At 56.8% G+C, this 27411-nt stretch overlaps 8 protein-coding genes across 8 annotated transcripts; 1 reads left to right on the top strand and 7 right to left on the bottom strand.

The window, feature by feature from the left end:
• Positions 1–466: 466 nt before the first annotated feature.
• Positions 467–5298, top strand: TRAVEDRAFT_73247 (uncharacterized protein; the record flags this gene model as incomplete). The annotated part of the gene is made up of 8 exons (XM_008042542.1): positions 467–865; positions 933–1351; positions 3576–3840; positions 3916–4053; positions 4483–4584; positions 4637–4804; positions 4880–5141; positions 5213–5298. 8 exons carry the CDS (start codon positions 467–469, stop codon positions 5296–5298), a joined length of 1839 nt encoding a protein of 612 aa, XP_008040733.1.
• A 285-nt stretch (positions 5299–5583) lies between these two features.
• Positions 5584–9000, bottom strand: TRAVEDRAFT_170898 (BAR-domain-containing protein). Its single transcript, XM_008042543.1, has 7 exons — positions 8866–9000; positions 8775–8792; positions 8622–8722; positions 7643–7954; positions 7479–7592; positions 7269–7427; positions 5584–7213 (listed from the first exon to the last, which is right to left on the bottom strand). Exons 1-7 carry the CDS (start codon positions 8881–8883, stop codon positions 5758–5760), a joined length of 2178 nt encoding a protein of 725 aa, XP_008040734.1. The 5' UTR covers positions 8884–9000; the 3' UTR covers positions 5584–5757.
• Positions 9001–9375: 375 nt separating this feature from the next.
• TRAVEDRAFT_127721 (cytochrome P450) lies at positions 9376–11598 on the bottom strand (the record flags this gene model as incomplete). Its single annotated transcript, XM_008042544.1, has 13 exons — positions 9376–9454; positions 9508–9654; positions 9714–9839; positions 9897–9978; positions 10033–10055; positions 10113–10279; positions 10335–10348; positions 10404–10518; positions 10585–10700; positions 10763–10911; positions 10964–11155; positions 11213–11345; positions 11412–11598. 13 exons carry the CDS (start codon positions 11596–11598, stop codon positions 9376–9378), a joined length of 1530 nt encoding a protein of 509 aa, XP_008040735.1.
• Positions 11599–12513: 915 nt separating this feature from the next.
• On the bottom strand, positions 12514–14790 carry TRAVEDRAFT_21868 (cytochrome P450; the record flags this gene model as incomplete). Its single annotated transcript, XM_008041854.1, has 13 exons — positions 12514–12592; positions 12650–12793; positions 12849–12974; positions 13032–13113; positions 13175–13197; positions 13266–13432; positions 13487–13500; positions 13533–13622; positions 13655–13674; positions 13784–13847; positions 13907–14055; positions 14117–14308; positions 14408–14790. The coding sequence occupies 13 exons, from the start codon at positions 14788–14790 to the stop codon at positions 12514–12516; spliced, it is 1533 nt and encodes a 510-aa protein (XP_008040045.1).
• Positions 14791–16030: 1240 nt separating this feature from the next.
• TRAVEDRAFT_170901 (OPT oligopeptide transporter) lies at positions 16031–19213 on the bottom strand (the record flags this gene model as incomplete). The annotated part of the gene is made up of 15 exons (XM_008042545.1): positions 16031–16286; positions 16346–16518; positions 16588–16706; positions 16769–16828; positions 16882–16920; positions 16979–17564; positions 17622–17702; positions 17758–18041; positions 18110–18226; positions 18279–18393; positions 18447–18466; positions 18523–18606; positions 18657–18808; positions 18864–18949; positions 19004–19213. 15 exons carry the CDS (start codon positions 19211–19213, stop codon positions 16127–16129), a joined length of 2286 nt encoding a protein of 761 aa, XP_008040736.1. The 3' UTR covers positions 16031–16126.
• Positions 19214–22193: 2980 nt separating this feature from the next.
• TRAVEDRAFT_127825 (SWI/SNF complex 60 kDa subunit) lies at positions 22194–23828 on the bottom strand (the record flags this gene model as incomplete). The annotated part of the gene is made up of 7 exons (XM_008042546.1): positions 22194–22460; positions 22517–22759; positions 22813–22943; positions 23006–23138; positions 23192–23311; positions 23370–23522; positions 23577–23828. 7 exons carry the CDS (start codon positions 23826–23828, stop codon positions 22194–22196), a joined length of 1299 nt encoding a protein of 432 aa, XP_008040737.1.
• A 453-nt stretch (positions 23829–24281) lies between these two features.
• TRAVEDRAFT_59736 (uncharacterized protein) lies at positions 24282–25744 on the bottom strand. The gene is made up of 7 exons (XM_008042547.1): positions 25649–25744; positions 25375–25560; positions 25144–25305; positions 25005–25083; positions 24836–24949; positions 24559–24773; positions 24282–24492 (listed from the first exon to the last, which is right to left on the bottom strand). The coding sequence occupies exons 1-7, from the start codon at positions 25670–25672 to the stop codon at positions 24319–24321; spliced, it is 954 nt and encodes a 317-aa protein (XP_008040738.1). The 5' UTR covers positions 25673–25744; the 3' UTR covers positions 24282–24318.
• A 415-nt stretch (positions 25745–26159) lies between these two features.
• On the bottom strand, positions 26160–27246 carry TRAVEDRAFT_170908 (uncharacterized protein; the record flags this gene model as incomplete). The annotated part of the gene is made up of 2 exons (XM_008042548.1): positions 26160–26860; positions 26922–27246. 2 exons carry the CDS (start codon positions 27244–27246, stop codon positions 26160–26162), a joined length of 1026 nt encoding a protein of 341 aa, XP_008040739.1.
• Between the last annotated feature and the right edge of the window lie 165 nt (positions 27247–27411).

The raw sequence follows: 27411 nt of genomic DNA on the forward strand, positions 1-27411 counted from the left end.
ATAGCGAAAGTCATAGCAGGCCAAGGAGTGGACGTTTTGCCATAGCGCGGTGTGTGGTGCAAGCAACAACAACGCTGTTCAGCGCTGAGAGCTGAGCAATTACAGTGCATGCCTGATTGCGTTTAAACTTTATATGGGTCGGTCTTACATTGATCCCGATGACAGCGGGCTTAATCTGTCGTATTCGAGGTACGAGGACCGCTGAACAGCCCCGGGCCTGGCGTGAAGACTTCTGATTTCCACATACATCACTACCGAGGTATGCAACGTGGTGGTCTGATATACGCCCCAGTTGGGGCCCTCTTTTAATTCCATGCCCTCCTTCCCTCTCCCTCCTATCCTTGCTGCTCCCCTTGGACCCTCTGACTTCCTCTATTCGTCAATCTCTCCACGCGCATGAAGGATTAGAGAGTAAGTTTTCGATCCCTGTTGTATCACTCTTCGAATTGACCGTACTGCAAGACAGATGCCACGTTTCTTGGACACGCACACAGGCGAGTTCGTCCTGAAGAACGACCCTGCTACTGCGCGTTACGCAATCCTATCCCATACCTGGAGATCCGAGGCCAACGGCGGCGAGCAAACGTATGACGTTGTCATAGAGCTCCAACGTCAAAGCAGGCTTTCCCCGCTTCGGCGAGATGGAGTCGCCTCGTGCGCTCCCTGCCCCTGCCAGTCCTGTGGCGGAGCGCTCTCGGTATCTCCCCTTCTCTGGCACCGCGACTCGAAGCTCTCAGACAAGATCAAGGGCATATGCAAGGTCGCCCGCGAGGCAGGCTACAAACTCCTCTGGGTGGACTCGTGCTGCATCGACAAGTCCAGCAGTGCAGAGCTTTCCGAGGCGATCAAGTCGATGTGGGAGTGGGTACTCGTTGGCCGATCTGTGTTATGTCTACCTCGAGGACGTCCACCACGCTCCGGGCTCCGCGAAGGATTTGCGATTCGGCCCATTCGGGGCAAGCCAATGGCACAGGCGAGGATGGACGCTGCAAGAGCTGATTGCACCGGATGACGTCGTGTTCATGACGCGTCGATGGGAAGTTTTCGGTACCAAGATCGGTCTCGCCGAAACTCTCGACCAGATCACGGGAATCGATGTTTCTATCCTCACAGGCCAGGTGGATATACGGTCTGTCAGCGTCGCGTGTAGGATGTCATGGGCCGCGAAGCGCAAGACTACTCGTGTCGAGGATCAGGCGTACTGTCTCATGGGAATCTTCGGAGTCCATATCACCCCTATCTACGGCGAGGGAACAAACGCGTTTCTGCGTCTCCAGGAGGAGATCATCAGGACCATCGCGGACCAGAGCATCTTCGCATGGGGATACGCCAACTGCACAGCCCAGAACCCGTATGAAGGACGCTTGACGACAGGGCCCAGTCTCCTCGCCCAATCTAGTGCAGATTTCGAGGGGTGCAGAGACATTGTATCGCTGTCTCCTTCATCTTTCATTTCGTGTCTTGGGGAGAAGATGTTCCAAACGCCACCACTTCACTGTATCTTCACCCCAGAAGGTATTCGCGTTCAACTTCTTTGTGTCCAATTGACGGATCTACCAGATTCGACACTCCTGCAGTCTCTCACATCGCTTTACAACGATGCACCTTGCGAGTTACGGGTATATCCTCCTCGCCCCACGCAAACGAAACCAGTCCGTGCTCTTGCTTTTCTGAGATGCCAAGCGAAAGACTTCCAGGGGTCTCTGATCGTCCTCCCGCTTTTCTCGTGGAAAGAATCTGAGGAAAAACGACTGGCTACTTTCCTGAATACTCTGGATCTCTCCACGTCTGGTCAGGACGACACACCGGACCACGTACTCCCACACACGCTCTGCCTACCCAGTCACTTGATATTGGAGCTTCTCAAATACGTCCTGCCACAACCCATCAAACTACTGCTCCCTCGCCCCGATCATTCTTTGCCAGTGGCCGAGTCCTACAGCACCCTGTCCGAGGTACCGCGCTTGCCACACCAGTTTTGGGCGCATCTACGCAACATCGGGATTTCCCCTAGCCCTTCAGCAGCACGTTGGTTGCACTACACTCCGATTTCGATTATGATCCATTCTCGGTGCAGGGACGACTTATTGCTCGCTGGATTCGCCATCTCAGAAGTGCGCTTTGTGACTAGGGCGCCGTGAGTAATGGGGTATTTTATAACTAACAATTGTTCACACCTGTTATAAACCGGTTAGTAACTGTGATGTAGGCATGGGCCCAGAATAGGCGGTGAATAATCGTGAATAATCGTGAGGGCGGAGCATGCGAAGGACTGCTCGGGAAACGCTCCTAGACACTAGAACTGGTCACTTTAACCAGTTAGTAAACCCGGAGAGCGCATACCGACCAACGCAGCGGCCACAACCTCATATTCCTGCCATGGAGGCCCCTCAAACAGAGCGCCCGGCGCGCCCGAGGCCGGCTGCGATATCGACCGGACGTGTGCAGATCTGCCTGCGGGAGCTCCAGCCTGCGATAAGTACACTCACAACACGACTCAGACGCGTTCGGCCCTCTGGATTCGACTCGCAGGTTCGCAACGATGGTTGTGGAGAGTGTTCGCCAGGACCGTTAGGCCCGGCGAGATTTTGTACTGTTATAAACCTGTTCTATACTGTTAGAAATGATTTATAACCAGTTTATAACCCACCTGTTAGTAACTGTTTCAAATCCTTGTTAGAAAGCCTCCGCCAGGCCTCCAGTTTGTAACTGTGAGTTAATAATCGGTCAGAATTTCTCACGGCGCCCTATTTGTGACGCTCTCTCCCTCCTTCGTCGAACTCGAGTTCGCCTTGTTGACACTCCCTAACCCAAAATCGGAGACTCCGCGTGAGCTCATCAAGTTGGGGGTCGCGCTCTGGCAGTACTGGCCGCAAGAGCTGCAACTTCTCTCTTTCAGCAGCTACTACCTCTTCTGCCAGGTGGGTTCTGAGTCACGCGTATTGATGACTTTAACAAGGGATATTCGCACTGGTACAGGGCGACATCCAAAAAACGGAGGCTCATAGGTTGTCATGGTCCAACAGTCTGACCCTATCGGCGCATAGACGGCCCTCTCGGACTACTCAAGTTTCCAGGACTCACACTTCGCCGGGGGTCCTAGTACTGTACCTGCCCGACCGATCCGGCGGGTCACAGGTCACAAGGACCCCCGCCGCCCCGCATTTTGGCAGTTGTCCCGGGTCACAGCGGGTTCCGCCGCTCCAGGCCGTATATTTGCGGCCGGTCACACCCCAAAATCGCTCCGCCGGCGGCCCTGTGGGGCAACCGCGCCGCTTTGTGGTACGGACAGTCACAGTCGCGGCCGGGCGCGCCGCTTTTTGCGGTCGCGCCGCTTCGGGACCCGCGGTCACACCCCAAACCCCCCGCCGGATTGGTCGGGCAGGTACAGTAGAAGCGTCGTACATTGTCGATACCGTCTGTGCGGGAACAGACGCCACCGTTTCCCGATACCTGCGGCTCGGTATATCTAAGCAGGCAGAAGACACAAGTACGAACTCTTTGGCCCTTAGAGTGGAAATCTCGGAGCCGTATGAACCCCGAACGCCTCTAACTACGGAAGTCCTACGCGACAGTGAATCCGAAGCTGGGACCGAGCCGGGCCTCCATGGAATCGAAGAATGGGAGCGTTATGTTGAAGACATAGAGACTGGGTTTCTCGACCTGCCGGCGCTGGAGTACGATACACCCCTCGGGACTGCTGTCAACACACGTCTGCCCCGTATCGACCAGATACTCGGTCAAGTGCCCCGTATCGATCATACATACGTGCCCGAAGTCAAACAGTCGAACAACATCACGCTGAGCGGTGCGGTGGACATGGCAAGAACGACCTACGAGGTGCGCTTGACTGCGACTTCAGTTATACTTGTTGAACTCTTCGAAGACTCGACGCTAACTTCCAGTATTCCTCAGTTTCATAGTACAGATTCAGAACACCACGAAAGTGGGCCTAGTACCCCTTCGTCCACGCACTCCAGCCTCCCGCACACTGCTTCGCAGCACACAAACGACTCGGAGTTTCTCATGCATGATGAGATCCCTCCGTCGCCGGTGAGTGCTCATCATGCAGTTAGATACTCGAATTCAACTTTTGTCCCCTCTCCGACATTTTAGACATCGACAGCCCTAACACTGAGTTCCGCTTTGGGTACCCCCAGCCGCGATCGCTCTGAGTCCTGGCGGCGGGTAGTCTTAAATGATCGGGAAAGGTATAGTGCCGCAGGAGCCGGCGTTGAGAACTCCCCCTCCGAGACGCATCTTGACGTCTCTGCGTCGCCAGTAAGTAAATGTTGAGTCGTGCATTCCGAACTAGCTCTCACTATCATTGTATAGTGCTCGTCATGGTACCCTGCACTCGTTTCCAGTGTACTGTCAACTCTGACAGAGCCGATCAATTGCGCAAGCTCCTCTGCTAATTCGTTGGACTGCTCTCCCATACCTCAATTGCAAGATACGCGACAGCAAAATAATATCAATCAGGAGGACATCGGACATCGTGGCTTCGAGTCGTCCGTGCTTGGCATCCACTACGAGGATGAAGCAGGTCCGCCTGACCAACCACCCGATGTCTCCCCGCCAATAGTAAGTGCTGGCTAAGATGATCAAGGGTAGTTCTCACCTACCTTCGCCATAGGCCGCTTGGGACCCTGCATCCGTTCCTGCGACCGGCCCAACCCGACACGGCCTTTCCTGGTGGCAAGTCGTACTGGGTGAAGATGTTGATAATGGCAGTACGCCGCCGGGTACGGCCGCTGAACAGACTCCTCCCGAGATTCCGTCGGGCGAGCCCTCCTGTCACCCAGTGAGTTAACGCTGGTTTCACGCTTTACTCCGGTGCAGCGCTGAGGGCTCATCGATGCATCTGCGGTCTTTGTAGAACTCCGAGTCTCGAGATCCAACAACTGTTCCTCTATCCGAGTCATCCACGGGCATCGCGGCGCCGACTGGCTCCAACGCATCTCTCCTCCATGAAGACGCGGCCCCTCACATCGACGAGTCGCACCATCAAAAGAAAGCTATCGAAGCCCTCAGAAGCGAAAACGATGCGATGCGCGCGCAAATGTCCATCATGGCCGCGCAGATGGCCGCCGTGTCCGCTCAACTGGAGGTTCTCGTGAGCGCTGCAGCATGTCAAAGAGGTTCGTCCCACTGGCATTATTTCGCGACTGTCAGCATGCTCATGTCTGCTTGCGTTATGGGCACGGTTCAGCGTCTACGCCGGGCCCGCCGGCTTTCCTTCGGTCTGTCCGGAAGATCTTTAGGAGGTTCAGTAAACGGCAGGACGGACGAGCGTAGTAGAGCGCACCTGCTGTCACCGCGGTCTCTTGGACGTATACTATGACCGCTTTCTTGATCGCCTTGGAGGGAGGCCCTATTCTTGCCGCGCGAACATTGGTGTACCGGGGTTATTCGATAGAACAACGCTGACCTAGAAAATGTGCGCGTAAGTATGCAGTTGTGCATGTATGTCGTTGTGTGCTCTGCGCAAGCCGCAAACGTGCATGTGTGAGGCGCTTGGACGTGGATATCATGAGCAGCGCGGCCGACTGCCACGGGTAGCGGCAGAGTTACGTATTAGCAATGGATACCAGTAAAATCAAAGCAAAGCAAACCGAGCGTCGACGTGTAGATGTATCAGTACAAAATGACCACCCCAAACTAGATCTGTCCATATATGAGCGTGCCTGCTCTCCCCATCCACCCCTTCCTCCCCCACACGCCTATCCATCCCATACCCCGCGCACGAGCCTAGGCCTACGGGTGCGAGTGCGTCTGGAAGCAGTTGCTGCAGAACCCCTTCGGCTTGAACGGGTTCTGCTTGAACTCACTACACCCGACCTTCATCGTCTCGTCCCTCGGGCTGTCAAACGGCGAGTACGTCAGCTCCTCGTCCCCGACCGCCGCCGTCGCGAGGATCGACAGCGACGAGCCCGAGTGCGACGACTTCGAGCGCAGCGTCGCCGGCCGGCTCGGTAGCGCTGGGGGCGTCACCGCGGGGCTCGCCGTGAGCGTCGAGCGCCTTGGCGGCGGCGGCGGCGGCGCCTTCTTCGCGGGCGACGCGGTGCCCGAGGTGGACCCGGGCAGCGACGTCGACGCGCGCATGGGGATGGGGACGGGCGGCGCAGCTGGGGTGGCGGACGTGTAGCGCGCGGAGAAGCCGTCGTCGATGCGCTGCACGCGCATGAGGCTGCCCGACTCGTCGTCCGTGTCGCTCAGGTGGCTGCTCTGGATGCTCTCCGCGTACAGCGGGCGTGCGGGCGCCTCGTCCTCGAGCGAGGAGAACGAGGAGCCGTTGCGGCTGCCGGCGCCCGCGGCGGCGAGCGCGAGGCCGAGGCTGCGCGAGAGCGACGAGGGCGGGCGCTGCGGCACGGGCGGTTTCTGGGGCAGGGACGAGGACGAGGAGTTGATGACCTCGGTGTACGTCGTCGGGAAGAGCCCGCGCTTGCCGCCGAGCTCGCCCATCCACCAGCCGTCGATGACCTCGCTGAGCACCTCGATCTGCTCACCGACCTTGAAGCTGAGCTCGTCCGTCGACGCGGCGGCGAAATCGTGTATCGCGACGACGCGCTTGCGGCCCTGTGCGCGCTCCGCGTTCTCCTTGTTGTCCTTCTCCTTGGACGAGGGCGACTTGAGCATGCGGCTCGGCAGCTTGGGCGACGCGCTTGCCGGAAGACCGGGCACAGACGATCGCCGCTTGGCAGCCTTCGCGGCCCCTTTCGGGAGCCCGAACTCGTCCGTGTCGCTCAGCTCGGTGTCGTCCTCGTCGCGCAGCGCCGCGAACTTGTCCTTATCTTTGTCCTTCTTGCCGCGACCTGTCACGGAGCTCATAGCGCTGGACGCCCAGCCCGCGACGCTGAGCCGGTTCGAGCTCTTCGCAGGCTTCTCCTTCTCTTCCTTCTCTTTTTCCTTCTCCTTATCTTTGTCTTTCCCTTTCTCGCTGGCGGCTGTCACCACGCTGTCCGAGCGCTTCCGTGACGCACGCGATACGGGGCGCGAGGGCGGCTTGCCGTTGGGTTCCGACTTGCGACGTGAGTGCGCCTTCTTGCTCGATGCGGCATCGTCATCGCTAGAGTCGGCAGAATCCCGATTGCCGGTCTTCTTCAAGGACTTCGTGGACCGTATTGAGCCCGCACGAGACGCGGCGCGAGAGGCGGGGGCGGGGCGCGGTGGCGGGCGGGCTTTGGGTGCACCGAGCTTCCGTAGTGTCTCCCTATAAGACGAGCATTAGTTTGCGATCAGATCTCCGCACCCCGAGCTACACGTACTCGTCGATCCATTCATCTCGAACCTTCTGCAGCTCCTCCATATACGACCGCACATACGAGAGTTCCAGGTCGAGGAAGCTCGTGAGTTCACGCAGCTGCACGACCTCGTTCTCCTGTATCGCCCACATACGCGCCCGCACGTCTTCAAGTGTCTCCTCGCTGTTAGGCGATAAGCCTGGTGCGAATTGAGCAGATATAGGCAGCACTCACTAGCGAGCCTTGGCATTCTCAAACTCTTCCTCCGCCTCCTCGCGGTCTTTCTCTGGCACCTTCTTAGCGTGTCTCTGTTTTTCCAGCTTCGCCACCGTCGCGTCGTAGCTCAGTCTACATGCACATGAGCAAACCCCCACCTTTCAAACATATCAGACACCTACCGTCGACTCTCGAGCTTCTTACGCTGCGCCTGGTACTCCTTGATCTCGTCCTCGCTCTGCCGCACGTTCGCGAGGTACGACTCCTCGAACGTGATCGCGTAGCTCTCCTGGAGCGACGCGATATTGCAGTGTGCGCGGCCGAAGCTCACGAGCGACTGCCCGTATGCGGAGTCCTCGCCGAACTCCTCGCCGTGCTTGATCATGACGACGCCGAGCGCGTCCATGGCAAGAAGCTTGTCCGCATTCTCGATCGCCTCGGAGAACTTCTTCTTCTGGAGGTAGTGGCGGTAGTCCTCGGACGCGAGGTCAAGTCTGAGAGAAGAAGCAGGTTAGCGTGTGAAACAGCGATGACGTAGTAGAGTGATGCTTCGCAGTTCGCTATGCAGAAATATGGGTGTACGCCGTGCTGTGTCGGTGCATATTCCAAGTCTCAAATCAGAGTTACCTGAAGCACTTAATGCCAGAAGACAGTCCCGCGATAACGCATTAGATATGTTGTGGCGAGCTGGCACGAATGGATCCGCGCGACTGCGAGCAGGTCATTATACCGCAGTACTGATATCATCCGAAACACAGGTTTCCCCATATGATTATTCCGTCTGACCATCTCGTATCACAACCAGACATCGCAAGGAGCGGTCCGAAGCATGTCAGCGTAAAGGGCGTCAGGTCGGCCGTCTCGGTCCGAGTTATATCAAACGAAGCTCGCATTTTGACTTCGGGACGTCAAAGAACGAGCATCATCATCATACTCAGCCTTGCAATGCTTAGCCCTACCAACAACATTATTCGATGACATGGCAGTCCTCCAAGACGCCCGTGCTCCAAGGCAACCTGGCAGGCTGCGCACCGTCAATGCAGCATCGCACTCCCGACAGGAGCTGCCTGCGTATGACGTCGCGCGACACGCACTCGCAGCGCCAGCGCCGAGGACACAGAAGAGCAATACGAAGAGAAGAGAAGAACAGGCACTACTCACTTCGAAAGGCCCTGCCTCCGGAGCTCGATATCATGCTCGAGCTCGCGGAACTCGTCCGACTGGATGGTCTTGTCCCGTGTCGCGATGACCTCTCCCACGAGCTGCAGACGGGTTCGCCTTCGGTCGAGCGCGCAGAGGAGGTCGGGCACGTACCTGTCGCAGCTTGCCCAGCTGGCGCCGCGCACGAGCGTCCGCGTTCAGCATGCGTTCCTGGCTCTGTGCGTACAGTGACAGAGCCGCTCACCTGCTTGCTGGCCATCATTCCGTCCTTTGTCGGGGCTCTTCCAGGAGCACGATAGGGTGTGGGGGGTGCAGGGGGCACGCAGACGACGAGAAAGGGGTGCGCTGGAGGGCAGAGAGTGGCAACGGTAGTCGTGGCTGAGGACCAACCCGGTTTACACTCGCCTTCTCCAGACGTTACCGAGGCACGATCACCCCAGATCCGATCGGGAAGCCTTTGCTGTCCAAATGCGTCACACTGCGCGCGCGCTGATTGGCCAGCGCGAGAATTCGAGAGATCGTTCGACGATCGTCCCTCGCCGAGCTGCCCGTGATTTATTGTGCCGCCAGGCGCCCACACCTCTCTTGTCCGCCCACCATGCAGTCTTCAATTATTTGTGCTACAGGACTAGACCACAGGCTGTGTAGGGGCACAGCTCAATACAAAGGTTCGTGCTCCTCGAGATCACATTCAATGCCACGAAACCACACAGTATGACAGATAAATTATTCATAGAAGTATCCCCCATCGTTGTCACTCATCAACTTCCGATACTAGCTTCGCCATCTTGCCTGAGCGCGGTATTATCCGACACGTAAACTTCTCTGGTTGTCTGCATGTGAAGTTACATCGCATTCTCTCGCTGAAAATCACTGGTGCACTCACCTCGTGAAGCCCGGCCGGAAAGCTGCAGGAGGACACACTTCAGCGCCCTCAGCGTCCAGAGGCGGTCGCACGTCGAATGACGCTATGATGCCCGCCATGGCAATCCACAGCGTCGCGTCCGCGAACGCCTGCCCCGGACAGATCCTGCTCCAACGTATGGTTAACATCCACATGACCCGCTTGGAGAGACCAGGCATAATACCCACCTACGACCGAACCCGAAGACGTACCCACTGGGTAATGGGTTGCTGCCATCACGAGCAACGCCAATGTGGCGTTCGGGGCGGAACTCTTCAGGTTCGGGGTAGCCGTCTTCGTCGCGTGACATCGCCCTGCAGTTTCAGCGAAAAGGTTAGATGACCCGCCATGGAGTCTGCCACGCCTCATACCATATATTGGGCAAGACCATGCTTCCCTCGGGGATCGTATATCCTCGGTATTCGTCGTCGGCCATCACACGATGCGGAATCGCTGTAAGCGTTGCCCATTAGATGCGGAAATTCACTCTACAGAAACGCCCCGCACCTAAAGGAAGCGGAGGGTTCCACCTATGGACGAGTAAGCCCATCCGTTCTTCCAGACGCCTTGCTACTGACTTGACACACCTGTACAGCTCCTCGAGGAACGCGTCTAGGTACGGCAGCGAGGCGCGGTCGCTAAAGTCCGGCAGCCGCTCCCGCCCGACCATACGGTCTATCTCCTCTTGCGCCTTGCGGACCGCCTCTGGATTCCGCACCATCGCCAGCATGAACGTCAATATCATGCCGAGAGTCTATAAGAGCCCCAGGGTACTCAGCACCCGCATTGGCTCGTGGAACAGGACTTACCGTTTCGATCCCCGCTACGAAGCCCAAACGACGTGAGTTCAGCTGTGTGCTTTCGACATGAACACCTACCTCCATAAACGCTACACCCCAGGCCCTTGATGTCCTCTTCGTCTTCAGGTGTCCGCGCGTCCCCTATCTCCGCAAGCAACGTCGCAGTCACGCACGGAACCGCGTCCCCGCGGGCCTGCATGCACACCCCCGCGCGTAAGTCCTGAAACCCAGCTCGCTCAACCTTGTGCAATAAGCTCACCAAGGCAGACTTGACGATCCCGTACCCCGTCTCCTTCCACGCCCGCACGTCCCTGCCCACCGCCAGCGCGCGCCGCTTGAACCCCGCGCCCGGCATCCACACCGGAATCTCCTTCACTACACAAACGCCAGTCGTCAATCACCTGTGTAGCTTGCCTCATCGCTCGCGGAATACGCACGGGCGGGGAAGAAGTCCACAATCATCGACCCAGGCGACCCAGCGACGTTGATGCCCTCGAGTGCGCGGTCCGCGACCTGGACAAGCTCGTCTTTCGAGGACGTGATCCGTCGTCCGTACGTGATCTCGAGCATCGTCGCCGCGACGTATCTACGTCCCCTCTCGTCAGCGTCAGCGCGCAACTGTTGCTATCGGCACGCACAGATGGAGATGCTCTGCAAACCGCTCAGGCGTACGCAAGAGAGTCCGGAGCAGCGTACGCGTCCCGCGCAGCTGGACCGTGCGCAGCGCTGTGAGCCGCTCGCGCGAGCCCACCGCGTCGTGCATCCACCGGCGGTGCTTGCGGAAGCGCTCCCCGTAGGGCATGGGAGGTATCGATGACGCCTGGTCCATCCTGCAAGTCGCTAAGCAAGTGTGGTAGGGTGAGGGGGGCAGGTAGAAGGGTGCGCACAGCTCGCCGAGGAGGACCATCCGAGGGCGGTCGGAGTACGTCGCGCTGCGCTTCGTGAGCAGGTCGGTTGCGGCTTGGAAGGAGTTGAGTACGATTGTCGGTGTCCTGAACAGGCGGAGGTAGATGACGTCTCCTGCAGGTGCACGCGCGTGCTCGTCAGACAAGACTCCCCCCGGGCATGCACACGATGTACGCGCACCGTATCGCTTCCCCCACTCGAAGAAGGTCTTCTCCTGGTATACGGGCGGGAGCTTGTGCACGCTTCCGACAAGGAAGAGACCTCCAGGCCCGGGCGGAAACTTCGTGCGCCTCGCGAAGATCTTGGAGAGGAACAGGCAGGTGAGCGCGAGCAGGATCGCTGTCCCTATAGCGGAATAGTTCTCCATGGTGTTGGGGCGCAGGATGAGGAACTCCACCCTCCCTTCTTACATGGTGCAGTTATAGCAGGATGCCACCGAGCATACAACCGATGCTCATCGGACGCGAGCCGAACAGATCACACAGGACGCCGATTCATGACATCCCGGTGAGCTACACCACTTCTCCGAGGAGTATATTCTGACAGAACTGCTGGAGTCGTAGCCACACATCTTGCTAGGGGGGTGCGTGGCGGTACCCGCGGGGCCCCGGGGTACCGGTATTGCATGCGCCTCAAGTTCGAAACCTTGAAGTCTTTTATCCTAGGGAATAATTTAGACCGAGCTTCGGATACAGTCCAGGGAGGTCATGCGGCGTTGCAGCTGACACGGCTTAGAATGGTTGACAGGAGTCGCTGTCTTCGAAGACGTTCAAAATGACAACCTGCTGAGTGACAGATTGCGTGGACCCGCATTGAGTTTCTCTATTTACGAAGACCCACACGTTGGAGCGGCACGAAGACGACGTACGCCAACGATGCATTTCAAGCTTAAACAGTGTCCTCACGGTACTTCTCAGGTTGTCGCAGTAACATGGGGAATCACAACATGTCGAGGAAGCAGCGCTCGTAGAACCGTGCCGTAACCTACGGGCCTCTGACTGACCCCACGCAGGTGCGCAGTAGACCATGAATAAGTCACTAATGCACTGGGAAAAAGTTGAACAACCCTGCTTCGTTGCAGGCATGCATCACATCGGGCGTTCCAGCGTTGCCGGTCTGTGCGGAACAATTGTCTGCATTCACCACACTGACAGGGGTTATATTCGCACAGAACGCGACGACATTATGCCGCCGCAACGATTCAAGCTGGGTTCAAGTACATCCACTCCGAGGAGGTGTTCTATGGTGTCACGTAAGCTCACAGAAGTATCTCCCGTCGTTGTCACTCATCGACTTCCATCACCAGCTTCGCCATCTTTCCCGAGCGCGGTATGATCCTGCATGTATACTTCTCCGGCTGTCTGCACGCGAAGTTAAGTCAACCCGTCTCTCTTGCGAAAAAATGCTCTCGCACTCACCTCGTGAATCCCGGCCGGAAGGCCGCCGGGGGACAAACCTCAACACCCTCAGCGTTCAAAGGCGGTCGAACGTCAAACGATGCCATGATGCCTGCCATGGCGATCCATAGCGTCGCGTCCGCAAACGCCTGTCCCGGACAGACTCTGACACGACGCCCATCAACATGATCGTCTTGAAGAAGCCAGGGTTAACACGTACCTGCGGCCGAACCCGAAGACATACCCACTGGGTAGTGGGTTGCTGCCATCTCGAACCTTGTTGAGGTGGCGTTCAGGGTGGAACTCCTCCGGTTCGGGGTAGGCGTCCTCGTCGCGCGACATCGCCCTGCGTATTCAGCGGAAGGGTTAGATGGCCTGCCTTAGACGCTGCCACGCGGCGTACCAGATATTGGGCATGACCATGCTTCCCTCGGGGATCGTATATCCGCGGTATTCGTCCTTGGCCATCGCGCGATGCGGGAGCGCTTGTGATCATGCATGTCAGTCCAACGCGGGAACTCCGAGCTGAGAAGGGAAATTGCGCACATAAAGGCAGTGGGCATGCCCACCTATTGGCAACGATATTCTCGAAGTAAGGCCATTTTTCTGTGGAGTCCTAGTTACGGATTGAACGCACCTGTAAAGCTCCTCGAGAAACGCATCTAGGTACGGCAACGAGGCGCGATCGCCAAAGTCCGGGAGCCTCTCCTTCCCCACTCTGCGGTCTATCTCTTCCTGGGCCTTGCAGACCGCCTCGGGGTTCTGCATAGCTGCCAACATGAATGTCGTGATCATACCGAGGGTCTACAACCCAAGGATATTTAGCATCCATTTCGACAAATGCGCACGGCGACTTACTGTTTCAGTGCCAGCTACACGACATAATCAACGTAAGTTAACTCACAATTGCGCTTATGGTGAGAAGACTTGCCTCCATAGACGCTGCACCCCAACCCCTTGATGTCCTCCTCGTCCTCGGGCGTCGACGCGTCCCCTATCTCCCTAAGTAATGCGGCAGTCACGCACGGAATTGCATCTCCGCGGGCCTGTATGTACACCGTAAGTACCCCAAACCAAGACTCAATGCTGTACAGTGGACTGACCAGAGCGACCTTTACAACCCGGTAACCTGTCTCCTTCCAGGCCCGTACGTACCTCCGCACACCCAATGCTCGCCGCTTGAACCCCGCGCCCGGCATCCACACCGGAATCTCTTTCACTGTGCGGTGACCATGCGTTAGTTCTGCGTGCACGACGCGGTTCTCGCAACGCACGCACGAATGGGGAAGAAGTCCACGATCCTCGACCCGGGCGACCCAGCGGCGTTGATACCGTCGATCGCGCGGTCCGCGACCTCAACCAGTTCGTCGCTCATAGACGTGATCCGCCTGCCGTACGTGACCTCGAGCATTGTGCCCGCAACATATCTAATCTCGCGAACGTCAGCCCCAGCCATAGATACCCACGGAGAGGTTGGGGCGCACGCACAAGTGTAGATGCTCGACAAAATGCTCGGGCGTGCGCAGGAGGTTCCGAAGCAGTGCGCGTGCCCCGCGAAGCTGAACAGAGCGCAGAGTAGCCAGTCGCTCCCGCGAACCGACTGCGTCGTGCATCCACCGACGGTGCTTGCGGAAGCGGTCACCGTACGGCATAGGGGGCAAGGCCGACGCCTGGTCCATTCTGTGCGACAGCGTCCCGAGACGTCGGTACGTTGAGGTCCGAGATGAGAAAGCGTTAGTCTGTCATGCCACACAGGGACCTAATGATAAAGGGACGCACAGCTCGCTAAGGAGGACCATGCGGGGCCGGTCTGAGTATGTCGCGCTGCGCTTCGTGAGCAGGTCTGTCGCGGCTTGGAACGAGTTGAGTATGATTATCGGCGTCCGAAACAGGCGGAGGTAGATGACGTCTCCTGCAGGTGCACTGGTCAACCTGGATTCTACGCCGTATCCCGCGTGAGACGCGCGCGCACCATATTGCTTGCCCCATTTCAAGAAGGTCTTTTCTTGATATTGGAGCGGGAGCTTGTGCGCACTTCCGAGCAGGAAGAGTCCCCTCGGGCCAGGTGGGAAGTTGGTACGCTTTGTGAAGATCTTGGAGAGGAACAAGTAGAAGGCGAGTATAAGCACGGACACCAGCCCAACGGGGGGAAAGGTCTCCATGTTGCCGGAAAACAGGATGAGGAGTCCTCTCTTCATCTCAGAGCAGTTATAGAAGACCGCGATTGAGCATGTGACTGATGTTCAGCCCGCCGGGCATGAACCAAAAAGGGTCACATAGTAGGATGCTGAATTACATACCGGTGAGTTACTAGTACACCTTTGCTCCGAGGAGTACCTTGCAATGGCGCCCTTGCAGGTAGGTTCTGCACAAACCCGAACATGTAACTGCTCACGCCAACACGTGAACGGTTTTAGTGTTGGTATGGACCTGCCATTACGGACGTCGCAGCCACACATTTTTCTGGGCGAGCGCTGAGGGGGCCGCCCGGAGAGATACCCGCGGGGCCCGGGTATTGCATGCGCCTCTGACTTGCCTTCTTTGCTGGGGAACACCCCCACAAGGGCCTGAGAGGCAGTCCAGCAAGGTCATGCCGCGTTTCAGCTGACACCTCCACGCAGCGGGAGTACTCGAACCCTGCTTGAATTGTTGTGGCGGCATGGTATCCTTGCTTTTTTGTGAGCTAGTACGGCTCCTGTCAATATGGCGAATGCAAACGGCTGTTCCGCACAGACCGGCAGCGCTGGCCAGCGCGATATGATGCACTCTTGCAGCGACGCAGGGTTGCTTGCATTGGTGGCTTGTTTGTTGAGTCTACCGTCCACCTGTGTAGGTTAACGTTCTGTTAGGGACTAGTAGCTACCAAGGCACAAGCGCTGAGAGGCTCCAGACATGATAGGAGACTCACTGGTTTACTGTGATACGATGCGCTGAGATGTACCACGATAACGTTGTTCAGGTCGGGGCTACAGCATTGGCGCATGTCACCTTGGTGCCGCTCCAACGTGTGAGCCCTCGTGAACAGAGACTTGATGCGGGTATACACAATCTGTCACTGCTCAGCGGGTTAGCATCTTGAACTTGAACGTTCTCGTAGGCAGCAGCCACTACCAGTCCTTAGTACCTGCTGTGTTCTGGGGTGTCATATAAAGACAGGGTAAGGATGAATCCTGAGCGAATGTGTACCGGCAAAGTCATGTGCAAATATGCGAATGGCAGTGGAGGAAGAAAGGAACAAGAGCGCGTCTTGAAAAACGCGCCCATCGCGCGGCGCGCCCGCAAGTGAACCTTAACTTTCATATGCTCGAATTCTTGAACCAAGTCGACAACGATAAGGCCGCACTACCTCATACATGGAGTATTCTGAGAACCGTGTCTGTGGATAATTGGAACCATGGCAGGGAGTTTTCAAAGAGTGGTGAACAGCGACCTTCTCCTATTCGCACCCTGAAACACGCTACCTAAACGTACAAAAATACAAGACCCCACAGATCAGCACTAGTTATCTGGAAGCGCACATCGGTCCGCGGACAGACTGAGGTCGTTGCCCCACCACTCCGGGAAGGCGTGCGGCGTTCCGGACGCGCCGAACACGGCGAAGTTCAGGATGAACGAGATGACCTGGGTGCCACCATCCAGCGCCGCGGCCAAGATGTAACTACATTCGCCCGGCGCATCAGCGCGCGCCTGTAAACAGGAAGAGCAAAGATGACGTACTTGTACTTAGTGAACCAGCGCGGGTAGCGCGTGCGCACCCACCACTGCGAGAAGAGGCCGATCACCATGCCCGGGTTCACCTGCGTGTTCACGCCGACGGAGAGCACACAGGAGTACTGCAGGATGATCGGTGTGCTGAAGTTCTCGAACCCGGCCTTGGGCCACATGTACCACTGGGAGGCGTGGCATCGCCGTCAGCATCCGTGTCCGCAGGTGATGAGTTTAGGCCGAAAGTGACGTACGGCGGCGATGAAGGGGAGCGGGAGGAATACGCCGATGGCGAGGCAGATAGGTACCATGTGGTACACTCCGTTTGTGCCGAACATCTCGGGGCCAAGACCACCCCATGAGATAGCGTTGGCTGTGCCGGGCGAGCGTCAGCAGCAATACAAACGAAAGTGGTGCCATAGGTGGGGTGCTCACAGTTGTAACTCTGCGCGTTCTGCCCGGACCAGAGGCGGGTGCCAGAGATAGAGAGCAGGGCTATGGGATCGCGGTCAGACTGTACTCCTCATGCCGAATGGTGGGGTACACACCTTCGCGGTTGGAGTCAATGATAGTGACCATCATGACGTCTGAAGAGAGGACTCTATGAGCGAGTGCCCGACCGCTGTACGCATAGAATTCACTCACAGTTCAGGATGGCGCCGACGACGGTACCCAGAATCTGCATAGAAAACGTGACGCGCGGCGGGAGCTTCACGTACTGGCCGAGCTTCAGGTCGCCCAGCATAGCGATACACTGTCCCTGCGGGTGCTGGCCGTACAGCGCGCCGTACATGTTGGCAATCGGCTGGCCGGGGACCATGTACGCGGTGATCATCTGGTAAAAGCCGTTCGCGGACGAGCTGAACTCGCGGAAGCCGATCGTCGCTGCGAGCGTCGCGAACAGCAGCGAGAGCACGAGCGAGATGAGCAGGATCACTGTGAGCGCCCACCACGGCAACCCGGAGTGCCCGCCGTAGTTCGTCGCTTGCGCGATCGCGTACGCGCACGCGAGCAGCGCGAAGTACCACCAGCGCGGGATCTGCTTGTAGACCTTCATCTTCTCGTAGTGCGGGTCGTGCACGACGAGCGGCGTCTTGTTCCACGGGTTGAACGTCTTCAGGAACGGCTTGATGTCCTGCCAATGCCAGAAGAAGACGTGGGTGACGGTCGCTCCGAGGGACAAGTTCGAAGTCATGAGGTAGAGAGCATTGGTGGCGGAGAAGAACGCGGGCTGCGAATATGTCGTCCATCAGACTTGATTGTGCGGCCCATAAAGAATCACACATACCCCAAGCTCCTGATACTTCTCCGGGTCAAACCTGCCGTTTGTAAGGAGAGCGGTTTGGTTATATTGAGTACCATCTTCAGCCTATATTCGCACATCAATAAGTAATTAGACGGGTGTTCTTGACCAGATAACTCACGAAAATAGCCTGGCTCATGAAGGGGAAGTCTTTTGCTCTCCACAGGTTGCCGTAGTACACACCAGCCATGAGGATGTAGGTGAAAAAGATACCAATGTCCTGGTTGATCTGAAGCCAGAGCGGGTTGAACAAGCAGTCGCTGCCGATGAGATTCCAGTCGAAGCTCCAGGAGAGCAAGCCCATGCCCTCGTTGTTGCTGCCGCCACCAAAGACGTTGCGGAACACCGTGCTCGTGTTGTTTGCCAGGCAGAAGATGGAGACGCCAGTGAGGAGGGGAAAGATCCCTGTGTGACAGTTTCAGTGTCACGAATGTTGGCGGATGGCGGGTGAGTCATGTAAACAATGGACCTACACTGCGGAATGATTTCCCAAACAAACATGACACAGAAGACGGTCCAGAAGAGGCGCACACGCTTGGACGTCATCTGGTTATCGAAGTGAAGTGCCTGGAAGAGATTGGCAGTGGAGACTGCGTGATCATGTTAGATGCGAGCATGAAGGGCTACACGCTATAGACGTACTTGTAGAGGGCCAGAAACACTTTGTAGGCTTGACTAGCATGTCTTGCAACAAGCCAGCATAACCATACCCCAGCAGTTGCGATCCAATGAGAGTGAAGATCGCGAGACCTGCATTCTACAGTAGCGTTAACGAGTGCATAGAAGCGCCTGCCTAAGAGTCAAGCTTACCAGTTTGTTGTTGTAGTACACTGCGATGGTCACGCCCGTCAGTGAAGTTTATCGGGACGCAGCGGACAACACTCACAGTCCTGAACGGAGATGACCTGAATTGCGGTCGCCGATACTGCGGCCGTGGACGACATGATGATGATCGCGACATGCTCCTTGACTGCAGGACCGTTAGAGACGTCGTCACGAAGTAAGATAAAGAGAACGCACTGTTGAAGGGACCAGGGTTGATCCAGCGGAAGATGCCCTTGGAAGGGAGAAGCATCGCCATGCCGTTGCCGAACCAGTATGACAAGACCAGCAGGAACAGCGTCGAGACAAGCAGCGTCTGCGGCTTAAAGTAATAGATCTGCGCCAATACCCTGTGTCGCGGTGTAAGCCAGGGATTATTTCGGCATGACTGAAGGTGATACTCACGCTCCGAAGGCTGAGAAGCCGAGACCGAGGAAGAACGTGCGGAAGGTGAGCGACGGCAGGTCAGGGTCATCCCGAGTGGACAGGACCTATAGCATACATGTTCATTGCGCGGACATGCGAAAACGACTGGGAGCACTGACCTTAATTGCGACCTCGTATGCCTCCTGCACCCGGTACTCTTCCTCAGTTGCATCGTCGTTCTGGAGACGCTCCTCGAACTCCTCAACCTCCTTCGCCATGATGGCATCGTCGGTGAGCTCGGGGCCATCGACCGCCTGCTTGTCGATGGAGTCGTCGGAGACGGAGTGCTTCTCGTCGATATCCGGCAGTGCGTTGACAGCGTCGGACATTGTGGCTGCGACTGGGGGGAGTGACCCTGCAGGTGTGTGAATTCTCCACTCGCGTATATGTATCGAACTTACGAACTCTGGCGCTCCGGTGACCCCACCGCAAGCGGTGTCCTGCGGTGTTGCAGCACATGGTGCTTCTTCTTGATGACAGGCCGCGGGGCTTATCGTGCGGACCCAGGCACCGGACGTCCCACGCCGCATCAAGTGGCGACGACTGTACGGGACGATGATATCTTCTGCAACCTTCCTGACAAAATGCTCGTCGGCCTGGCGAGGTTGTTCACGGCTGCTTCCGGCCTTCGTGGACGGGAGAAAATAGTCGATAGTCTGTCTCGATTGTCGAGGTTTTGAACTTCGGGAAGTGGTAAAGTGCGAAGGGAAGCCGTTCCCGCGAAGTCGGTACTCTGGAGCACCAGGTGAATCTCGCCCCTCAAGGCCTCAAGTGCCGACGCCTAATTCTGTATGAGCTTCCGCGTTTACGGTCGAACATCTGAGAGGTTCTCCCATGTAGAAGCATCCACATCACCGCTCAAGTTGACACTCGACGTGTGACGCCGCTTTGTGTCGATGCGCGGCCTCCGAACCGGAGAGCTCCACTCCCGACTATTGGCTTACTGGGCGTGGTTTGAGCCCATTCCGCGTCGGGAAGAGCCCACATTGTTGTTATAATGGGGTAACTCACCAATCATGCGTCTGTTTTTGCTAACCATCAGATATTGTACGCCTATCAAGTCATCGTGAGCCCGGAGGCCTGAAGAAGCTGGGAGGCCGTTCCGCAGCGGTGTTATAGCGCCAGAGGAGGGGTACCTTCTTACGAGTCCCGAAGTCTTATTCAGCTCGACGCGGTGCTCTTCCGACGGTGTAGTATATCTGGCCGATCACACTTCCGTCAGATCTGGCGTGCTGTTCGTATACGATGGCGAAAGGAGCAAAAGGCTTGCTTACTTGGAGAGTGACTTTCTAAACTTAGAACCGTCTCTGCATGCCGACAGCTTGAATAGATGTCCACAGACGTGCCTGTAGTGGTTGTTGAGTAGGTGCGCAACCTGCTGCGTCCATGACGCCACCGCTGCGCGGATATCAAGCCCATAACGTACTACCTGCTGGTTTACATACATCTCCGACGATGGACGGCTAGCGAAACGTTGTCAGGCAGTTAACTAGTCAGCTGCAGTGATGCCGAAGAGGCGTGCAGAAGACGGCGACGGATACCTACTGAAAGATGAAGCTTGGCGTGGCATAACGGACACATGACTTGCCAATGTGGGGTGTTGTACGGGCCGCATCTGTCGAACTCGTCAATGCCGGGCGCAGGATCGTACGGTCGCGAGCAGTGACAGCGAGGGCGCCAATATGAGACCACGGATCAACGTTGTCTGCATTCTATTCAACTTATCTTGACGCCTCTCGCATCCGCAGTGAGAACTTGAAGGGAGCAGTAAGTTACCGTGGTAGGATCAATCTCACTCACCTAACGCTTAGCAGGACCTGCACCCAGCGTCCTGCATTGAGCGACTTCCACAAATACCTCGGTGCTGCAGCAGCGTCGTTCCTGGTCCCTGACGAAAACTTCCGCGGCCGGTCACCATTCCCCAAGCCGTGTTGGGCCGCGAACGCAACACATCCAAACGCCCGTTAGGTAGCAATGCCGTCTGAGACCACATGCTACTCACCCCGGACGCGGCCAAAGTCCCCGCATCTTCATGCAATGAAGGCGATGCGGAGCGTCGCATACCATCCGGGGATTCTGAGAACTCATCTGACCCCCCATGCACCGCCGACGCAGTCGGTGCCAAGCCGCTGTCCACGCGGTGGTTCTTTCAACTAGCGTATGGGGCGTGTGTACGAGGCTCGCTGCATCACTGACCGGAAGAGTCAGCTGCATGCTGGGGACTCCCGGTACAATAGAGTATACTGCCTTCCGGGCAGATTGTTTCGTCATAATCTCCTCAGATTTCCAATATCCAGAAATCAGCCTATGTTACATGTGCATCGCAACGAAGCTGACTGATCAGGGATTACTTACCTGCTCGTGAAGCTTGGAAAACGCAGACTGGCGTATAAAGGAGAGCGACTGTGCGTCAGTGTTGACAGGAGTGAGCGCGCTCGGCTTCGGTGAATGTCGACAATGTCATCCAGTGCGAGATCCGCATGCAACACTAAGGCGCGCGCACGCTCTCTATACTGGTGGCGAAGCGCCTTTAGGGATGGTCGTAGGATTATGAAATGGCGACGGTGGTGGTAGGGTCGAAGGAGTAGACGCGCCACAGGCGCCCGGCGCCCGGTGTGGCAAAGTTGCAGAGAGTTGCAGTCGCGTCGTTTTTACCTTCACGTTCACTTGCCTCAAGTACTCTCAACCCATCGCATTGACAGATCGCTGCGGGCAGAGTCAGGGATCATGTTGCTCCATATTACACGCCTGTGGTTCCTGGTCGACACAGTGTCAACACATACGTACTGCCCATGACTTTGACATATCTGACATATCGACTTACCTGGATTGTTGCCTTCTGACCAGTGGATCCATATTCAAGTACTTACTCTTTTCCTTCCTCCAGGCATCAAGAAGCCAAGAACGTTCGGGAATGTGTATATCAAGTAGATACTTCGCGAGCCATCATCTCTAAAAAATTCTCTCACACAAGTCTGAATAGCCTATCTGCGATACGAGTCAAAAGCCTGGTAGTATACCTGACATTACAACCCATCAACTCAACAGCAAGTCTGTGCATGTGAGTGCTCATGTTTATCAGTTGACGGTGTTCCCTTGCTTGTGATCCGTAATCTTGACAGACATGCAGCCAACAGTGTTGCGTGTGCCGCTAGCGCTCCATATCGCAAAGGTTGCGAACGCAGTTAAGCTATCTTTGAGGGATCAGTACAAGCACTAATAATCAATCTCGAGTCAACAAAACATAGCAATTAGCGATACAACAACGGAACAGTACAGTACAAACCACGGCGACAAAAACGGTCCACATCAAATACCCGACTTCGACGCCAGCCGCATGCCCTCCTGGATCGCGACCGCCTCCTCGACCCAGGGCAGCCGGAAGAACTCCGTGCGCTTCAGGTCCTCCTGGCGCACCGTCGCGCCTTCGCTCGCGCCGCTCGCCAGCACGCTCTCGAGGTCGCGCGACTGTGACGCGAGCCACGTCTGGACAAACCCGCGGGGGTCGTCCGCGAACCCGCGCAGGAACGTGCGCTTCATGTGGGCGTTGTTGAGTGACTGGATGTGCAGTGCGATCTACGCGATGAATAGACGTCAGTCGTCAGTTGCAGGTCGAAGGTGCTCGCGCTTACCTCCTCGTCGAGTTTGGTAAGGTCGCGAGCGGAGTCCTGCGCCATGCTCACAACAACGTGCTGCATGCGCGCCTTCAAGTTCGAGTCGTCGACCTTTACCTCGACGTCCCACGCGCTGGGTTTCTCAGGTGGCGGTAGGTTGGGATTGAGTGTGTAGTGGAGCACGATGGGATCGGGGGGCAACAGGAACCGGTTCACAAGCTCCGGCAGATGCTGGAAGTATGCAGTGTCCGCGTTGAAGATCTGCCAGAGCGCCGTCAGCATATAGCGGGTTCTATTGCAAGGTAAAGTCTTACCGGACGGAGACGCGCGTCCGCGCGAACGACGCGGCGGTCGACCTTGTCCTGGAGATTTTGCGTCTTGATGTAATTCCACAATGCCTGGATCACGCCCGTTCGAGAGTCCTCCTTCACTCCCAGAACGTTGCCTGATTCGACATAACCATAAACTGGAACTCTCGAGTGAGGGAAGTTGGAGTGGGGCACGCACCAAGTTCAGGATGAACCTTGTATTGCTCTGGCTGCTGTTCCAGATGCATCACTATCCGAACCTTCGTGGGGGTATCACCTTTCCGACGAATGGTAAACCCATCTTGCGCTGGTTGGTTGGGAGATCGTATCCACTTGTAGGGGATGAGGTTGGGCGTTCACGATCAAACGAGTCTTTGAAACATACCTCCACGATATTACCATCGGGGTAGAGCGTGGTGTCCCTGTCGAGTTCCACAATCATATGTTTGATGAGAGTAGAGAACTTCCGCGGTGGCACGCGGTCTTTGGCTCTCTGGTTTGGGATCTTCGCGGACGCCGAAACATGGGTGGAATGGACATACGCCCAGAATGGCGCCACGTACCTCCAGCACTCGACCATCTATCTTGAGCTGCCACGCGGGAATGTTCTCTCCTGTCTCCAGGTTCGGTTTTGCTGCGTCACCCTCCAGACCTTCGCGCTGCCAGGCCTGACCTGAGACGGTGTGACTGAGGAATATCCGCAGCGTGCGCGTAGCCTGTTGCACCATTCATTCGTTGCGAATCACAGCGTCGACTTTGACGAAACTCACAGGGATGATACGCTGCAGCGCGTCGTGCACCTCCACGCGCTTGCGCGTCATCGTCCAGTCGAGCTTGCGCTCCATCTGCAGGAGGTCGCGGTACATCGCGGAATCCTCGGCGAACTCTGGGGACTGCAGCAGTGCATTTGGCAGGTTCTTGTCTGTGATCTTGCGTTTCCTGGCGTCCGGGTCCTGGCTAAGAGTGTGCGAAGCGTAGGATGAGGACAGCGCGTACTTAGCAGCAGGCTTCTGGCCCTCCATGATGGCAAGAACGAAGGCTTGAACGCGCGCGGTTACGAGAGTTTTGTTGAAGCTGAGACGCTGAAGATGAGGGGAGAGGACAAGCGCGCTTTGTCTGCCGGCGCCTCTTCAGCCAACGGCAGCACCGCCTGCCACCTCCACGTGGCCAGTTCAAATGCCGCTCACGCGGTCATCCCGCGAATGTCCTTCAAGTTGGCTTTCCAACTATTTGGAGGACTCTCATTGCTGAAGAGTATGTGACAAACCAACACACAGAAGTACAGGCCTAAGGGTAATGCGTCGTGCCTTTCCTGAAATTTGAATAACGTTGATCACACACACGTGGCAAACTCTCAAGGAAGCAGGCGCAAAGAGCATTATGCCCGCGAATTAGACAACATGCGTACAGTAATACATCTGCGAGATGGTGCTATGCTACCTCGGGAGCGCCGTAGTAGGCAGAAATGGGCCCAAGCGATAGAACAAGCGGGTCGCGAGATTTTGCGAGGGTTTATTTGGCATCGTCGCTCGAGATGATCTCCCTTGAGACTACGATCGACAAGCCTGTGCCGACCCTCTGTGGGACCATGAGCCGCGCTTGTCCTCGGAAGTCGACCTGGTGAACCTCTGGAGAAGTCGCGTCCGAAAGGCGCGTGCGAATGATGACTGCCGAGAACACAGCACCCTACAGCAGACAAATTCAACACCGTCAGCAAGGGCAGCTGATGCACACAGAACGCCGCGCACTCACCGCGAGCGACGGGAGCACACCCAGCACCACGAGCGGCTGGACAGTCGCGGTGAACATCGCGATCAGGATGACGATGAGCGCGCACGAGTACACCGCGGCGGACTGCACGATAATGTCGACCACCCCAGAGCCCCGGCTCGCGGTCCGCCCGACCCCAGACATGCGGAATTCGCGCACACGCCGGTTCGAGCGGATGATTCGCCCGGCAATCAGGCCTGTCGTGCAACCACTACGGTCGGTATGCGGATGCTGCGGAATAAGGGGCGGGGGTACGTACCGGTTGACAACACATTCGTTACGAGGGAGGAGGCGAAGAAGAGGATGGACATGATCTCGGGAATCGCTGCTATTCCCGGATGGATCTGGTAGTGCACAGTAGTGAAGCCGAACGCTACGCAGAAGGTGAGACGGGCACACTCATTCGTGGCGGGACTGGATGGGTTTACCTGCTTCACATACGAGAAAGAACGCTGGTGCAGCAGTTACGACCAAGGACGAGCTGTAAACCACATACACCCGGTATATCTGGGGAGACGTCGTGAGAACGTACTTCGACGAATCGAGGAGCTGCCTGCATGCACGTACCAAGTATGCATCCGCCAAAATCATCTGTGTGACGAGCACCCCAAGCTTTGGACCCCAGAGCGACTCCGGGTTACTGACGACGAAGACCGCCTCTGCGGCAGCAAGGTTGCCACCATCGCCCTCGAACGCATGAATGTTCACCACGACGTCCAACACGAGGTACTGTGCGTGCGGTGCAGCGCGTTGAACGGTCAGAAATTTTCGTGCCTCGATAGTTGAGCAGGTACGTACCACGAAAGCTAGCCCGAGCATCACCGTGAGCAGTCCGGCATGCGCGATGTCCCGGCTCCTGCTTTGGCCCTTGCGCCGGCGAGCAGCAAAGAGCAAGAGCCACATCGTGATAGCATACGCGACGAAGAATATCCCATAGAAGAGACAGTCCAGGAAGAACGAGATGAGGAACGACGTGAGGATCGTCTGTGAAGTCAAGAAGAAGCCAAGGTTAGCTCGGCACCCCTGCGCTTAAAGATGCCGGTTTTCGAAATCAAACCAGCGCAGCACGTACCTTGTTCAGATCGTCGGCGCCCATCTTGTCTTGGAATAGGTAAACCGCTGTCACTGCGGGAGCGTGCAGAAAGGACAGGAAGTCGTGAGCAGAGACGAGGAACAAGAGAGCGACAGAGAAGGGGGAAGGGCGTACTAGGCTCGCGTCGCGCCTTATTATATGCCGAAACACGTATACGAGCGCGACGTCTCGCCAATGGCTACGCGCATGATAAAGACATGCACAGCTGTGCTAGTGTCGAATTGGGATGTTGGCGGAGCGCGTCAGGCCGGTGACGCCTGCGCATTGACAGGTTTACGGCATGCCGCGGGCGGCCCGCCCCAAGCGTTGATTGCGCAGGTCTATGGATACAGCGTAGACTTGCGTATAGCGTCAGGAGTCAGGGCATGCAGTTGTCAGAGTAGATGTAATCGCACACATACCTATCAACGGCGCGAGTCGTAGAAAAAGGCTTGCGCATACACGAATACAGATATCCCGCACCAATGAAGTGAATCACGGTTGTAGATGCTTATGGGCCCGCTACCTGCGCCGCGAGCACCTGCCAAACCTCAGCCCATCCGGCAACTTCTACACCTAGAATCGAAGGCAGTCGCGCCCAAAGCACATGTCGTTCCATCTCATTTCTTGCCGCAAATGCGATGATGCACCGGCTACAGGGGGCCTCCGTCCGACGCTTAACACCGTCGGCCCAGGGTTTCAGCCAGTCGACAAACGGGTTGACGGACGTCAGGTGGTCCTTCCGCGTCTCGATAGAGTTGTAGAACGCCTGTATCGCCCGCCCACACGTCTCCCCCGAGTCGCACTTGTGGGAGGCGGCAGGCGCGCATACACGCAGCGCAAGGCCTACAGAGGCGCGTATGAGGGACTCCTTCGCCTGGATGCAGAGTCCGAGGTCCTCTGGCGTGAGGGTTTCGCGAGACCCGTCCTCCCGCTCGAATCCCGCGACGAGAGTGGGGCCTGACAGTTGGCAACAGGCAAGCAAGGCAGTTGGAAGGAGCGAAGGTTCATCCAGCAGACGAGCAAGATTCACCACTCCTACAGCGTGCTCGGGAGAGAAGTTCGGAGGGATGTGCGTGTCCGAGAGTATGAACGTTTTGAGATCCTCCGGGTAGTAGGCCGAGAGGTATTCCAGGGACTGCAGGACCAGATGTTCCATCTGATACTTGTGCCCGAGACGTATGCATGCGGATATGGTCTGAAACGAAGGGTCTACTGCGGCGAAAGGTCTGTAGATGGATGTTATCAGCTTCGTAGATTTCGTGAAAACGACTTGGAAAAGAGAACCTCGCGTCCGTTCCTGGCATCTGCAACCGGAGGAGACAACGCAGGTCCGCAGGGGAATCAGACAGATGCACAACAGGTATAGCCGAAGGAGTTGGCCCATGCGAATCGTCGTGATCAAGAGGCTGCGGCAGGGAGAACATATCATTGAATACCGGCGAGCTGTTCGCGAGTATGCCTTTGTAGACCAGAAATTGTATGTCGCCAGCGACCAGAGTGACAGTCCCATCTTCAAACCAGAACTCTTCGTCCCGCACCGGCTCCTCCAGAGACTCCACCCGAGCTCTTTTCCGTGAGGCGCCGCATTCAGACATTGACTAGGTAGCGCTGTCTTTAGACAGAGGTATGTGAGCCGATGCAGATACTAGAGCCTGCAGCGAAGATGATATCGAGGATTGTCGAGGGCAGAGCAGGGAGTGAGAGAGAGAGCGCGGTCAACAGTTGTGGGGTACGTAATGGCCATCGCGGCGGCGTGGGAA

Source organism: Trametes versicolor, assembly GCF_000271585.1.
Source record: "Trametes versicolor FP-101664 SS1 unplaced genomic scaffold TRAVEscaffold_8, whole genome shotgun sequence".
NCBI lineage: Eukaryota > Fungi > Basidiomycota > Agaricomycetes > Polyporales > Polyporaceae > Trametes > Trametes versicolor.

What these genes read in the sequence shown, in the direction of transcription:
- TRAVEDRAFT_170898 (XM_008042543.1), bottom strand. An exon ending in AAGAAGCTCGAGAGTCGACG is followed by an intron (nt 7,593 to 7,642) that starts GTAGGTGTCTGA and finishes ATGTGCATGTAG; the next exon opens with ACTGAGCTACGACGCGACGG. An exon ending in GAGAATGCCAAGGCTCGCTA is followed by an intron (nt 7,428 to 7,478) that starts GTGAGTGCTGCC and finishes ATCGCCTAACAG; the next exon opens with CGAGGAGACACTTGAAGACG.
- TRAVEDRAFT_59736 (XM_008042547.1), bottom strand. Translation starts at nt 25,672, where the DNA reads ATGGGCGCCGACGATCTGAACAAG. An exon ending in TGCTCGGGCTAGCTTTCGTG is followed by an intron (nt 25,306 to 25,374) that starts GTACGTACCTGC and finishes CCGCACGCACAG; the next exon opens with TACCTCGTGTTGGACGTCGT. An exon ending in CTTTCTCGTATGTGAAGCAG is followed by an intron (nt 24,950 to 25,004) that starts GTAAACCCATCC and finishes CCTTCTGCGTAG; the next exon opens with CGTTCGGCTTCACTACTGTG.